General features: G+C 45.6%; 1 protein-coding gene across 3 annotated transcripts; it reads left to right on the forward strand.

The window, feature by feature from the left end:
• The first annotated feature begins 120 nt into the window (after positions 1 to 120).
• Positions 121 to 12294, forward strand: LOC129213337 (major facilitator superfamily domain-containing protein 1-like). 3 transcript variants are annotated; one of them, XM_054843230.1, is made up of 14 exons: positions 262 to 296; positions 524 to 624; positions 1518 to 1596; positions 2611 to 2735; positions 2833 to 2888; positions 3653 to 3796; positions 4283 to 4441; positions 5969 to 6084; positions 6950 to 7050; positions 8971 to 9082; positions 9700 to 9837; positions 10391 to 10530; positions 10683 to 10794; positions 11080 to 12294. In XM_054843230.1, the coding sequence occupies exons 4-14, from the start codon at positions 2689 to 2691 to the stop codon at positions 11194 to 11196; spliced, it is 1242 nt and encodes a 413-aa protein (XP_054699205.1). In that variant the 5' UTR covers positions 262 to 296; positions 524 to 624; positions 1518 to 1596; positions 2611 to 2688; the 3' UTR covers positions 11197 to 12294. The 3 variants fall into 3 exon arrangements, with proteins under 3 accessions (XP_054699203.1, XP_054699205.1, XP_054699204.1); XM_054843228.1 differs by lacking the exon at positions 1518 to 1596 and having other exon boundaries at positions 121 to 296; XM_054843229.1 differs by lacking the exon at positions 262 to 296 and having other exon boundaries at positions 303 to 624.
• Positions 12295 to 15007: the final 2713 nt, after the last annotated feature.

Genomic DNA, 15007 nt, shown 5'->3' on the forward strand with positions numbered 1-15007 from the left:
AATTCTCTTTCTAAATTTCCTCGTTTTAACTGAGGATAACTCCTCCAGTTCATCACGCTGCTTTTCAAATCGGAGCCTTTCCCTTCACATTCCTTTCCACCCCTTCCAGCTTCGGCTCAACCCCGAGGGCCAGGCCCCGGCCCCAGGGCCCCACCGCGGCCTACCAGCGGCCGCAGCCCGGACAGCGCCGGCGGCCTCCGCGGGGCCAGGCCCGTGTCCCCGCTGCGGGCGGGGCTGGGCCCGAGGCGGGGCCGGCGGAGGCCCGGGCGGAGGCATGGCGGTGGCGGCGGAGCGCGGTGAGCGCCGGCAGGGCGTGAAGGGGAGCACGGCCCGGGGGTGCGGGCCCCGCAGGGGGCCGGGTGTCGGGCCCTGTCTTACCCCCGCCTGCGCGGCCCGCACCCCCGGAGCCGGCTGGGCCGGCCGGGCTGAGCCGCAGCTCGGGGCTCGGTGGGGCCTGCGAGAGGGCTGGGCCGTGCCGTGAGATGAAGGGGGTGAGGTGAGGTGGGTCCTCTCTGCTCCGCAGCCTCGTACAGGTTCGTGGTGCTGCTCTTCAACTGCCTCCTCACCTTCGGCTCCTACTTCTGCTTCGACATTCCCGGCGTCCTGCAGGAGCAATTCCAGGGGGTAAGTGCTGGGCGTTCGTCTGGGCCGCAGTCCAGCAATGGAATGGGCAAAAAAAAGGCAGAAACAGCAACACGGAGGTCTTGGTCTCTGGTAGAGTTCCAAAATCTTTTCTTATGGTGTCAGCATAGGAGTCATCCTCGAAGGTCTTATGTTCCAGATGCAGGGGGTGAGGGGTTATTGCTGGCATGTTTGCTGTGAGGAAGATGCACGAAGCCAGGACAAGCCGTGAGGGGTTTGAGTGCTCGCTACTGCCTGGAGAACTGGAAATGTAAAACCGAGCCTTGCTCAATGATTGTCAGCTCTCTGTCCAAACAACTGTTTGCTACAGTAATGAAGTTCGAATAGCGTTCACACCACTCTGCATGTAGAAGATACATAGACTTGACCATTAGTACCTAAACTGGACTGGAAGACTAGCAGTGTTGGAGATAGGAGACTAGAAAAGACTTTCTGGGTCTTCAGATCCAAACCTCCAGATGCTGCAGGTATCACATCACGTGTGTGTTTGCTAGCCAAAAGACAGAGCCATGCAGGGGGATCGCAGGAGGACTGTCATGTAAAAACCAGTTGTATTCTCAAATGCTGGAAAATTCTGTTGTTCAGGGTTCAGACTGATATCCCAGTTGATTTCTGGGATCTCTCCAGGGATGCCGGAGTCTCAAAGTTCTTACCCCAATTCCTGAATACCTGACAGAAATTCTTACTTGCCTCTTTTATCTGTCATTATTGCATTTGTTTCATGTCTTTTGAGAGGTAATTTTACTCATGTGTGCCATCTGCTGGTGGATTAGTATCTGTAGGCTGCGAGTCACTGTCGTGTTCTTTGTCTGCTTCAACGGCAAGGGCAGAAATATATATAGCTTGCATGTAACTTTTTTTTTTTTTTAATGCAGTTAATCCATAACATTCAGACAGTGAACTCCAGGCTAAATTGAGTGTAGTTTGTCATTGAAAACAGGAGAAAAAAAATAGGTCAGTATTTAATCCTCGATCCTCCACAGCTTCTGTAGATCTGTGGGAGAAGAGTCAGCTATTTATTTATGGAGTAAAGGAAAGGTTATGTCATATTTTGTTACCTAGATTACTTTATAGGGTAGTGAAACCAAGCCATATTTTTCTGTGTTAGGTACTGTGAAAACAATGGGTTTATATGTTGATATTCTCACCATATTTTTAGTCTGGCGAATTTATCCTCTACCTGCCTTACACAAGTGGTACAGTGGTAGTCAGAGCATCTAAGACCAGTGCTTGCAGTGAAAACACTTGGTTCTAGAGAACTGTTTCCCTGCAGCCTCGGACATTTCTACCACAGCAGACATGAGGGGTTTGTAAACATGATGGCTATATACAAATCACGTGGTTAAAATCATGCTTTCCTTGTGCTTTTTCAAGACATTAAGCTTGTGCCTACTGGTGAGGAAGACCTAGCCTCCATTTCCTAACACAGGTAGATTTTTAGTAGTTGGAAGATCTAGGGTTTTTTACTGATCATATGGTGTTGCTTTTCAGCAGCAAAAAATGATGTTATTAAATCATGCTAGGACTACTGGTTTCCTACTGTTCAGCAAATGCTTTAGAGCTGTGAATTAATATGGACTACTGCTAAGTTTCGTATTTACACACTGCGTAAGACTTTATAGTATGCAGCGAAGAGTCAGATCAAGCTAAATGATAGCCAAGAAACTAAGGGATCAAATAAACCTCATGGTGCAATCTCCTGGCTTTTCTTTTGGACTTAAATGTGTATTAAAGCGCTGAGCCCCTGCCACTACTGCCGCAGAAAGGGGAAGGGGAGCCGTGCCAATGGCCAGTCATTTCTCATTTGGTGAGGGCTGGCTTCCTGGGAGAAGACAAATCTTCTAATTCCTGGTCATGGAAGTGGGAACTGAGTAGGAGAAATAGAAATCTGGTAGGCAAGAGCTTTATTTCATTTTTAAAGGAACGCGTGGGTTTTCATCTGCGTAATTCTTGTGACTTGTTATGCAGAACTTGACCTGCCCCAATGGAACCCGTCATAACGGCACTGGGCATAACAGCACGCTGGACTGTGTTGAAGGCCTGGGAATGACACCTGCACAATACAATTTGTTGTACGCGATCTATGCTTGGACGTAAGTCACTTTTCTCGTGCCTTGGGGAGGGCGGGGTAGTTTGCTAGTTGCTTCCCAGCAGCAAGACACAAGCGTTTCTGTTCTTGTTTTCTCCTAGAAATGCGGTAGTGGTTATTCTGGCTGGATTCCTGATTGATAAACTAGGAAATCGCTGTAAGTTCTGAGGATCCATTAATTTGCTCTTGTACTGAAGTGGGATTTCAGGTTGTTCTTTCAGTGCAAAGGGATGATCAAAGGTTCCACTTCAGTAAGATCAGAGAGGAATGGAGAGGAGGGACAGCTCTGTGTGCGGAGTGCGTGACGGTTAGTTGAGCAGCTCCATGAAGGTAACTGAGATGTTTTCATCCTTTGACCACTGACTTATCTGAATTTACACAGCAGTGCAGTAAACATGCTTTCCTCTGATACGCATGTAACAGGGAAGAGTGTTACCTGTTTTCGATGGGACAAACTGATAAAGTAGTGTTCTGTTCCCTGCTCTGACATTTGTTCTGGCGTGTGCCACAACCTAAGGCCCAGCAGACCCAGCAAATGCAGTTATGCTCTGTCTCTCTGTCACAGAGGTAAACACCTTACAGATGAGGAGACAGAGGCACAGAGGAGATGGCTTGCTCTAGGCCATAGTCCGTAGTGGAGCTCAGGACAGGAACAGGGACTCTATAGAGTTCAGAGTCCTCTGTCTGACTTATTCTGCCTCATTAACCTTCCAGTATGATAATGTCATCATTATTTTGAGGATTCCCCCAGGTCATTTTATAAAAAGACCAGTCTTTACAAAATTAAAATAATGAAGGTAAATTGATGGGAGCCCACAGGTTTACTGGGTTGTTGCTCTTTTGCTTTTGAAAAAGAATGTTTTTGTCTTGATCTCAGCATGTCTGTTGAGGTTTGTGTGTTTGTTTTCTGTTTCTCCCTAGTTGGTGTCTTTGTTTTCTCCCTTCTGACTGTGCTGGGATCATCAATCTTTGCTCTAGGCTCACATTTCAAGGGGTCGCCATACCTCCTACCAGTGATGCTAACAGGAAGACTGCTCTTTGGCTCTGGGAATGGGTCACTTACTAGTAAGGAATTCACGTTCTTAATTATGCCTCACCAGAGGGTCACGATACATTTTTATTTTGCCTCCTAGACCCTTGTCCTACCAGTCAGCTTCACCTGCTCTGCACCAGGAACCTTTGTTGCTAACAGAAGAATACTGCTCCTTGAAGGGTTGCATGGATTTAATGTGTGCCAAAATTTTTAAAAGTCTTTCCCCTCTAACAAGTTTGTCCTTCTCCCATGGGTGGGGACTGACATGTGATTGCTATGCCTTTGGGATTATTTTTGCTTGCCTTATTTGAGGGATAAGTTCATCTCCTATATCCCAGCATGATTTAGTACATTTTAGGATGGACTGCAGAGTTGACACATACTACCTCCACTTGGGATGCGTAGAGGTCTCTTACCCCAGCTCAAGCACTCAAGCTTGAGAGGCTGTGTTCGTTGCTTCTGTGCAAGGTTCTTGGCCAAGTCTGTCTGTTCAAGAGAGGATTTTTGTCTTCTCCAAGTTGTGCAGAATCGTATCACAGCCTTCTGGTTCAAGGGGAAGGAGCTGGCACTGGCATTTGGACTGACTCTGTCTTTCTCCCGTCTTGGGAGTGTCCTCAACTTCTTCTTCACCCAGCAGTTTGAGGCAAAATTTGGAATGCAGTGGACACTCTGGGGAGGTGAGTTTCTTTGGTGCTTTGGCCTTTTGTTCTCTACACCTGAGGCTAGCCTCTTACATCCAGTTAGGAAAAGCACCTGAAAGAGATAATGAAGTTAGCAGGAGGAGGCACATTATTTTCTAGTTTTTCCTGTTGCTGTCTGTATGCAATGGAGTGGTGTTTTCATTGTTGAAGCCTGAAAACACTCTCTAAAGCTGTAGTGTTGGCCTGACATTTTGTCTGCAGTTTTCTTGAGGTATTTTAACATCTGCAGTCACAGGTACTCAGTACTTAAAGTAGGTTTACTCCCATGGAATGGAAACTTCAGAGTGAAACAAAAGAGGAATGTAATGTGTGTGTTCGTCTGTATTTTAGCTAGTAGAACATGCCAGGTTCTGTAGTAGTACCTGTATTGATCTCAGCATAAGATGCCTTGCAAGTGGACTGATCAAAACCATAGATTTGAATTACTGTGAGAAGCAGAATCTGAATGACATGTTTCTTAGTGTGAATCTATTCCATATCTTTAGAAGATTTGAGTTTCTCTCCTCTCTTTGGTGCAGTGAGATGGGATCTGTCTCTAGTGGAAGGGACAATCTGTTTCACAGTGCAGTTAAGTAGTGGCACTCACTGCTCTGGTGTGCTGGAAGGGTGATGTTAGGGAGACCGGCCTCAGGGCATCCTTTGTGTACAAAGACTCAGTGATTATAGGAAAGTGTTATTTCCCAAACAACAAAACAGTATGGGCCATCACCCATGGAAAAGAGGATGCTATTGGAGATAAATCTCTTGCAGAAATTGAAACCTAGGACGGGCATGGCGTGTTGCATCCCATCTGACACTATTAGTTTTGCACTCAGGCAGCATTTGCAAGCACAGCACAGCAACTTCGGTAGCCCGTGAAGGGATAAGTGCATCAGACAAAGTGTGTATGCATCACAGAGATTTGTTTTGGCTCTCTGGAAAACAAAATGGATACATCTCTTTCAGAGAGAAGGATGTCTGTGGCAGATGCCCGTTGCCAAACTTGCTTCTGGCACATCCAACATAATCTGAGTCACTTCTCTGGAGCTGAGTGTGCTAACAGGTCAGATTGCTGTGGTAACTGCAGTAGGTCACATAAATGAAGAGGTATTAACTTGGATTCCAGTACCAGCCCGTGTGTGATACCTCTCCTTCTCAGGGAACCATGGGATATTGTTAATGTCTGACTTGTTTTAACCTTGGGTTTGTTATGCTGCAGTTTAGAAGGCATTCTGGCCATAGTCCAACAAAGTGGCTGTCTTTAGAGACGGGTGGGGCTTTGGCTTCACTGGCCTCAGGCAATTCTGCAGGGATTGGAAGCTTAGTGGACAAAGAGCTCAAGGACTCTGACAGGGTGGCCAGAGGTGGATGGTCCTGCTGTGTGGCTGCAGTAGGGAGGGCTGTTAACGGCAAGAGAAGCCAGGAGTAGGAGTCATAGAGAATTTTGCACATTACGTGCAGTTGGTTTTGTCCTTCAGCTCTCTGCACACTGAGGAATTTCTAACACCTCTTGTGTCTTTCCAGGTACCCTGCTCTGTGTGCTTGGTTTTGTTTCAGCCCTCACAGTCAGTGTACTAGATAAAGTGGGCATGAAGCAACTGGGCTTGGATGGGGTTATCCAGCAAGAATCCAAAAAAGTGGTATGTGATGCACAGACATCTTTTCCATCTCAGTATTTGAAAGCCTGGGGTGTATGAGCACTGCTTTTGCAGTGCAGGGAAGCCTGCAGTAGTAACAGCTGGTCCTGGCCAGAAGAGGGCATTAACACCACTTGGTTAAATCTTGCAGAGCAGCTCTTGGTACATCTGAGGATATTGCATCTGCAAGCCACCAAAGCCTAAATTTTCTGCAGCCTTCCAGAGAGCTGAGTTAGCACTGTGAACGGCATTACTTTTCTGAGCCAGTTACTTCTTGACTGTAGCTGGCTTAGAGGAGGATTTTGTGCATAAAACTAGATAGTGGCCTCTCGCTGGAACGGCTTTCTGGCTCCCAGGATCCGTGATAGAAAATAGCTAATCTGGTCAGTACTGAGCTATGTTTTGCCAGCCCTTATCTTCCATTCCTCCTTGCATTCTTCTGTCTAGGAACAAGCATTACAGGCAATAGGTTGCAATTTTTATGGCACTTAAATCTATTAGACTGCTTCATTCTCATGACAGTATTCTTACTGTTTTCTGTACCTGTGTTGTGACTCCTGTTTCTACTCTGTCTTAAGGTTTTGCAGTAGGCTCTTAATAGAGCCTCCTTAGAATAGTCTCTTGCAGCCATAGCCTTTATAAAAATAAGAAGAGAGCTTTTTTTGTTTAGTGAATAGTGTTAAAGAAGGAATGCTTTGAGTCAGCACATGCCAAATTTCGCTTAGAGGTACATGAGCTGCCTTTCAATTCCCTTTTACCTGCTGTTACTTCTTCATTTTTTGCTGACCTTCAGTGGCTTGCAGAAAGCGACGTTAATGTGAAGCTGAAGACTATTTCTGGTGAGTGAGGGCACATCTTATCTTTGCAGCGTGTTCAGGACATCCGGCGACTTACCCTTCGCTACTGGCTCCTGGTCTTCACCATCATGTTCTTCTACAATGGAGTCTTCCCCTTTGTGGCAGACGCCAGGTATTGCTCTATGGCTGTAGCCCCACTGACTGATACAAGCCTGTCGGAGCCTTGCAGGCCCTTGATTTTTGGTTGACTGGGAAATATGGGGATAATATGCTTGTTCCTTCCACTCATGAAACACAGAGAAACATCTTTAACACCTAGTTAAAGATATGAGGGTTCTTTGACCTTGCTTTCCCTTCAAAGGTGAGGGAGGCTTCTGAAGGAAAGCAAAAATAACTTAAAGGGAAATGATTCATCCAATATTTAAAGCTTGGAACACTGCAAAAGCGTGATCAGAAGGATTTGGGAGAAGGGGAAGAAATATTTTATTTAAAAAAATAGCCTGTAGACATTTCACCTTTGTGATAGTCCAACAAAGTGGCTGTCTTTTGAGCTGGGTGGGATGTTAGCTTCACAGGCCTGGGACAGTTCTGTCCTGCAGTTCCTGCATGTTGTCTGCTGTGTTTGGAACAAAGCTAAGCTTGCATCAGCCTGGATTTTTAAGTGAGGAAACCTTTGCATCCTAGTGCAAGGCTTGCAGACTTTTTTTTTTTAAATGCCTTCATTTGCTTACCACAAAGAAACCCAACTGCCCAACTAAATTGGGACTCCTGCTTCTGTCCTGTGGCTCTGCCACAGACTTGTCATTTTGCTGGGGTTTTTTTCCTGTTTGTGGATGATGTGGCTTCTATGACCTAGTGAGTATGAATTTTCATATTAGCAAAGGGCTGCAGTGAAAAAAAAAAAGAAAGATTACTTTATTAGTATTTAATTAGTGATATATAGTAGGCCACTGTGAAATCAGGAGTGAAGAAATGTCATCAACGTTGTAACAAATGTACAAATAAAATAAAGACATTCAACATGGCAAGGATTGTCAAGGCCTTGATGAAATGGGCTTTCTATCAGCTGCCCTCTCATTTTAACTGAAAACACTGATCACACAGAATCCTCATTTCTGCAATTCTGCCTCCCTGCAGAATTTTTATTTTCTCCCTGTGGAGCAAACGTTCAGGCACCAAGAGTCATGTTTCACACATCTTTTTGGGGAAAAGAATGCTATGCTGCTTCCCAGTCAGAAAAATAATGGTCTCAAGGGCACTGCTCTTTGGCAAATTCTTTTTGCAGTGGATCTTCAGGGAACAGTGTCTTGTTTCATACTTTGCTGACAGCACAGGCTACAAAGGGTCATTATTACTAATGGTAAGTAGCCATGCAAGTAGTCAAACCAGGTTTAAGTAGCTACAAGATCTCTAGTGAACTAGTTTTTCTAAGCTGTTACGACTGTATGACTGTGAATTCTGTAAATATTTTGAGTAAGTTTTAATGCTGCTTTTTGTGTGTTCCTAACAAAGGTGAAAGGCTGACTTCTGACAATGAAAACAAAACTTGGTTTGTATGTTTTCTGCTTTAACCAGGTCTCCTTAAAGATGCCAAGGGGGAATTCCTAGTACTTCTAAAATGCAGGTGTTCAATTTAAATGCTGATCTTTGCTGCTGGATTATTTTAAAGTATTTTTCCTGCCCCTCAGCATTCTCACTCTTAGATTGATAATATTCTCTGCCTCTTCAAAGAGAATGTAAAAAAAACCCATCTGTATGTTTTGGACAGGTGATAGCAAATTGCTGCTTGTGAGCTGTGCTGATGTAATTGAACATATGCCCAACTTTAACCTGCAGTTTTCCTCTGCACTTACAGAAGCATCTTGAAAGTGGCCATTTAAGCTACTAGCTTCTCTATGGTGTGCACCAATTAAAAAGAAAATAAAACAACAAAGGCTTGGCACTACAAACCAGATGAAAACAAACTTGTTTACAAGTCCTCTCATTAAAGCTCTTCCTGTCCATATGTTTGTGCTCAGACTTACTTTCTATCAAAATAAACAGATCAAGAATCCTAATTATGTAATTTTTCTCCCCTTCATTTTATTTTTAGCAAGTTTATCCAGGATAAATATTCTGGTTACAGTCAGCAGGCAGCTGCTTATATTGCTGGGGCAGTGTACGACAGCTCCCTTGTTCTCTCTGCAGCAGTTGGCATATTAATTGTGAGTACCCAAAACCAGAAGTGCTTGCTGATAACTTTTTCCTAATTTTTTGAAATGTCTTTGTTACAACCCCCTCAACCAGAATTTAGTCTGCTGTTGCTGAACAAACAGTCCTTTAATTCCTTGCAAGATGCACTTCAGTCTGAATTAAATTACAAGAAATATAATGTTAACCTGTTTTTCCCTCTGTCCCTTAATTGTGCTCTGGTAGCACCAAACAATAGCAAATGGCTGTACATTTTGAAAAGTCTGAGACTTAAATGGAAAGGATCAGGAGAAGCTTTGCAAGTAGATGGGAAAGGACAACCTGCATGTAACCAGTCCCTGTTTTGTCAAACTCTGCTTTTCTGTATATTTCCATCGTTGTCAGGGCATAACGGTGTGGTTTTCCTCCCCCTTTATTAAAGTCTGCTATTTCACATGAATACTGGGCACTGATGCTCCGACAAGTGTTTCAGTCTCAGTTCAGGAGTATGCCAAGAGGAACTAGTAATAGTCTGCTACAGTATGGACAACTAGGAAATGACATGCCAGCTCATGCCAGCTGCTCAGGTCACTCAGATCTGTGGGAAGCAAGGATCCCTTGTCAGAGGCGTTCTGTTTGTTTCGTTTACCAGGACTACGTTGGACTGAGAGGCATCTTTGCTGTTGCCTGTGCTGCATTGACTCTGCCAGTCTTCGCTCTCCTGGCATTTACGTTTGTTCCTCCGTTAGTCTCAACCATCTGGTTGGGGATTACTTACTCCTTTGCTGCTGTAAGTTCGCAACCCTGCTGCTGTAGTTGAGTGTGCTCCTTCTACATCCTGGCCAGCACATATCATTGCTTTAGTGTCCTGATGAGTAGGTTTAGCAGCCAGGGCTTGAAGTCACTGGCTCCCCAATCCTGAAGATTTTGGTTCATAACAAATAACCCCAAAGAATCAATATGAAGCAAAAGGCAAAGCAGAATAAGGGACTATTTGATACAGCGTGAAGCATGAATTTTCTTTGTGCTTTTTTTTTTTTTAACCTTGAATGTAACACCTGAATCTCCTTTGAGACTTATGAGCTAAATCATCAGGTCTGACTCCCCTTCAGAAATCTGGAGTCAGGTTATTCCAGTTTCAAATAACATATGTTGTCTCCACTCTCTCAAACTGCTTGAAAATGATGCGGATCAGTCTAGAACCAGCCAATAGGCTGGGAGGGATAAATACCAGATTTTTTGAAGAGAAAGTATAAATGCTTATTTAGTGGGAATAATTCTTTTTTAAACCAATGGCCACCTAACACCTTTGAGTGAATATCTCTTCTCATTACTCCTACCAGGCTAGTATGTGGCCATCCATACCTCTTGTGGTCCCTCAAGCAACTTTAGGGACAGCTATGGGACTTGCAACTTCTGTGCAGATGATCGGAGTTGGCCTTTCGAATCTGATTGTTGGCCACATTCTAGGAACAAAGTCCAGGTGAGAATGCTGCTGCTTTTTTTTTTTTTTTTTTAGTGGAGCGGTGTGAACAGAAATCGGTGTCTTTGCAACCTGATGCTGCAAGGAATTATAGAGGCACCTTAAATATCTTCAAGTGACTAGTTGTTCTATCCTGTTTTGGCCTTTTCTAGTGAATTGAAGATCCCGCTGTGGCGCTGGCAGCAGATGATGATCTTTATGTTGGCAAACACTATTGCATGCATTGTTGCCTCCGTTAGCCTCAATGTTGTGGACAAGAAACAGGTAAGCATGAGTCTTGCATCACCGAGTTGCTTTTTGTTGATGTAATAGCTGTTGGGTGTGTGTATATATGTAATTCCCCTGACATAAAAATGGGACTGCATAAAAAGAGAACTATCTGCTAAAATACTGATGCAGCGCATAGTAGTCTTACCTAGTATCAAGCTGTTGGTGGCTGTAGTTTTTCGCAAGAAGGTGAGGGGAAGGGCCAGGACACAGCTGTAGCAATATACGTATACAGGAAGAACAATATCCTCTTTGTCACTGATTGCTTCTTTGAATTTCTAGGGTGGGACGCTGAACAGAACAAGAAAGGGAGCACCTGTGGAGCAGGAGGACAGAGACCCTGCAGACGCAGCACCGCTCCTTGATGATGAAATAGGAAATGAAGGCTCTGTCAGCTGAACCTTTGCAGTGTGAGAACAATGGCAGCTGCCAGACACAGCACTGATCACTTCTGTCTGAAAGTGGATTTTTAGCCTGTGTATTATAAACATCTTTAAAGGGAGTCTTGAAGGGAATCGTCTACAGAAAGGGAATGGTTCCACTTTCTTATGCCTGGCACCCAAGTGAAATGTGTCTGCTGTATGGTTCTTAGGCATTCTCCAGCATACAGAAACCTGCATCGGGCACTTTAAGAACTATACTACAGTAAGTGAAACTAACCTAGCTGAAGCTTGTTCATAAGCCATTAGATAGTTGCTGTTCACTCTTGCATCAAAACTGCCCAAATACAGCGTGCCTGCATGTGGTGTGCCCGCCTGGTCTACCACCGATTCTCCAGCACAAGAGTCCTGTACATCAGCACTCGCATTCCACATACCTTGGCAGGCCTGCTGGTTCAGTTACTGCTCTGGATGAGTGCGCACCTTTCACAAATTACATATCCAGGCAAGTGACACCATCATTATTTTTCAGGCAGGAGCCTGAATTAATCAAATTGATTACCTTTTGCACACAGACCTAGCTTAATTGCTTATTACCTTACTAGAAATGCTTCCGTAAGCCGTGCCTATTCATTTGCCTTCAAAAGCGTAAAAGGTTTTGATCTGAAATTGTTTTTTTAAACCAGGGTGCTCTTAGTCATGAATGCTAGAGGCTTATTTTACCCAGCCAGCTGCCCTTTTCACTATGCAAAATGCTCACAAACACTCACACAGTGTTTACAAAAGCACAAAGGATGCTATAAGAACAAAGTAAACTTTAACACAGCCAAGTACAAGGAATGCTGACATGAATTACTTATGTAAATTACTATGTATCCTTAAGAGAAAGAGCAGCTCTGCTCAAGTTGCATTTAATATAAACACTAGTAGACTGACAGCATCCAGTAAAGTCACATTTTAAGTAGATGTCACAGAAGACAAATCCACCCATCAAAGCAAAGTTTTCTTAAACTGATTTACTGAAGAGAATGTGTTCAGAGAGCAACATCTTCTGTGTTTTAAGTTACACTGTGAATTCATTTCACGCCACAGACAATTAAAGGATTTCCCTGTTGGAGTCTGGTGCAGCAGAAATTTGCGGGGCGGGGGGAGGGGGGTGAGAAGTCACAGAACTGCAAAATCACAGACTCCTTTAGTTTGGCAGTGACTTCCTGAGATCATCTGGTCCAACACCCCCTGCTCAAGCAGGGTCAGCCAGAGCAGGTTGTCCAGGACCGCATCTGGTCAGAGCCTGAGCATCTCCAGACAGAGACTCTACAACCTCTTTGGGCAACTTGCCCCAGCGTTTGACTGCCCTCACAGTAAAAAACTGCTTCCTTGTGTCCAGATGGAGTTTTGTGTGGTTGAATTTGTGCCCATTGCCTCTTGTCCAGAGAAGGGTCTGGCTCCCTCGTCCTCACTCCCTCCTGGCAGGTACTTGAACACACTGGTAAGATCTTCCCCGAGCCGTGTCCTCTCCAGGCTGAACAGCCCCAGGTCTCACAGCCTCTCCTCCTATGAAAGATGCTCCAGTCCATTTACCACCTTTGTGGCCCATCGCTGCATTTCCCCCCAAGGTCACATCTCATACCAGGGAGCCCATGTGAAACTCCACCAGTGTTTTCCCTTGGCTGCTATATCAGACTCCTGCTAGACTGTGGCTTTAAGTACATCCCTCAGCCTCCAGGCATGGCACTACTCATCAGTGCTGAAATCCTGCAATCGCATTTTTTCATAGTGGAAAACTCCCATGGTGAGTTTCCAAATGCGATTATGAAAAACCACACGCAGCAGTACTATAGGCTCATGTTGGAGGCTTGTGTGCAGAAGAAAGTATGTGTTCAACACAGCTGATTTTTTTGTGTCAATACTACCAACGCCTGGCTGGCAGGAAGTCGGCTTTCTCAGTTTATGTATCATACGATGCTGCAGCTAAACTCAATGGGCTTGTTCCTGTAACGAGTGCTGGGATACCCGCTGAAAGTCCTGTACTTGGGTCTTCATGGAAGAAGCTCAAAAGCCACTGTTTGCCATTCCATAACCTACTTCCAAATTACCAGAAAAGAAACTTTTCTGTTCTGAAGAAGAGTTGTGACATACTACGCTTAAAATCTGCCCCTGGTTAACAAGGTTCGTAATGATGTAGCACTGGAAATCTCACTGCCTACTCTGGCAGGTTTCACTGTGAAACACTCCTGAACATCCCTCCCTGAGACAGACACGGGGACAGGCACCAGACAAAACCCAAGATCAAAGGGACCCTGTATCCTCCCCCTGCCAGGATGAAGGCCGTAGCTTAAAAGAAAGGAGTGAATGGAGGCAGGTCCATGCTCGGGGCAGCAGGCAAACCTCCTTCTTGCCCACCTCGCCCTCCCAGGTGCCTCTGTAGAACTGGTCTGAGGCTCTGGCTGTGGAAGGCCAGGCAAAGGAGGACATGGATTATGGTCAATCTACACCAGAGATGTCACCAAGGTCAGAAAGGCCCACCTCCCCCCTATCATGACCACCTCCAGGAGGAAGAAAAGGCAGGTTACAGTTGTAGGCAACTCCCTTCTGAGGGGAACAGAGGGTCCAATATGCCGGACAGACCCTCCCCTCAGAGAAGTCTGCTGTGGGCCCGGGGCCCTGGTTAAGGACATGACTGGGAAACTCCCCAGCCTGGTACAGCCCTCGGACTGTTACCCACTACTGCTCTTCCACGTGGGTGGGGATGAAGCCACAATGCATAGTCCAAGAGCGATCAAAAGAGACTTCAGGGCCTTGGGATGGTTGCTGGGGGAATCTGGTGCACAGGTTATCTTCTCCTCTCTTCCAGCTGTGGGCAGCAAAATCCCTCAAAGGCATTCCAGCCGCTCCAGCCAGCCAGCTTCATCAGGGACACAACTGAAATGCCTCTACGCAAATACACGTAGCACAGGGAACAAACAAGAGAAGTGGAAGACGTGTGCACACCTGCAAGGCTATGACCTTATTGGCATTCCAGAGACGTGGTGGGATGGCTCCTATGACTGGAGTGTTGGGATGGAAGGATACAGGCTCTTTAGGAAGGCCAGACAGGGCAGACGAGGATGGGGTGTCACCCTCTACATCAATGACCAGCTGGAGTGCATGGAGCTCCACATGGGGATGGACGAGGAGCCAACCAAGAGTTTATGGGTCAGGATTAAAGGGAGCACTGGGGCACGGGACATCACAACTGGGGTCTGCTACAGGGCACCTGACCAGGGAGACTGAGCAGATGAGGCCCTCTATAGGCAGATAGGAGCAGCCTCATGTTCACAAGCCCTGGTCCTTCAACCACCCGGACTGTTGGAGGGACGATACAGCAGGGCACAAGCAATTCAGGAAGTTCCTGGAATTGTGCTGATGACAACTTCCTCCTCCAAGTGACAGATAAGCCAACAAAGAGAGGTGCCATGCTGGACTGACGCACTTTGACACAGACTGTTTGTGGGTTTGGCTGAAGCGGCATATAGCACATAGCCAACAGAGGCATAGGAGGGACAACGGAGGAGCCAAGGTAGCACAGCTATTCAAAATGTATGCATGTGTAGGAGGGAGGAGGAAAGCGGTAGGGTGAGAGACCAGAACAGGAGCTGGCTGGAGCTAGAGAGGCTCGTGAGTCCAGCAAACAACTGCATTCCTGCTGGCTATGGCCAGCATTTTGACCTGCTTGAGGAGGTTCTGTTAACAGTATAAGGAGTTGCAGCTTGAAAAAAAAGGAAAGCCAGATTCAACAGAGGGTAATCTTCATTCCTAGCAGCAAGATAAAATAATCAGGGCTGCAAATT

This window comes from Grus americana, chromosome 15 (genome assembly GCF_028858705.1).
Source record: "Grus americana isolate bGruAme1 chromosome 15, bGruAme1.mat, whole genome shotgun sequence".
NCBI classification, from domain to species: domain Eukaryota; kingdom Metazoa; phylum Chordata; class Aves; order Gruiformes; family Gruidae; genus Grus; species Grus americana.

Bases quoted from the DNA above. Each gene is read 5' to 3' on its own strand.
- LOC129213337 (XM_054843228.1), top strand. From the start codon at position 275: ATGGCGGTGGCGGCGGAGCGCG. The intron at 625-2,610 runs GTAAGTGCTGGG...CTTGTTATGCAG, and splicing joins TGCAGGAGCAATTCCAGGGG to AACTTGACCTGCCCCAATGG. The intron at 10,795-11,079 runs GTAAGCATGAGT...TTGAATTTCTAG, and splicing joins ATGTTGTGGACAAGAAACAG to GGTGGGACGCTGAACAGAAC.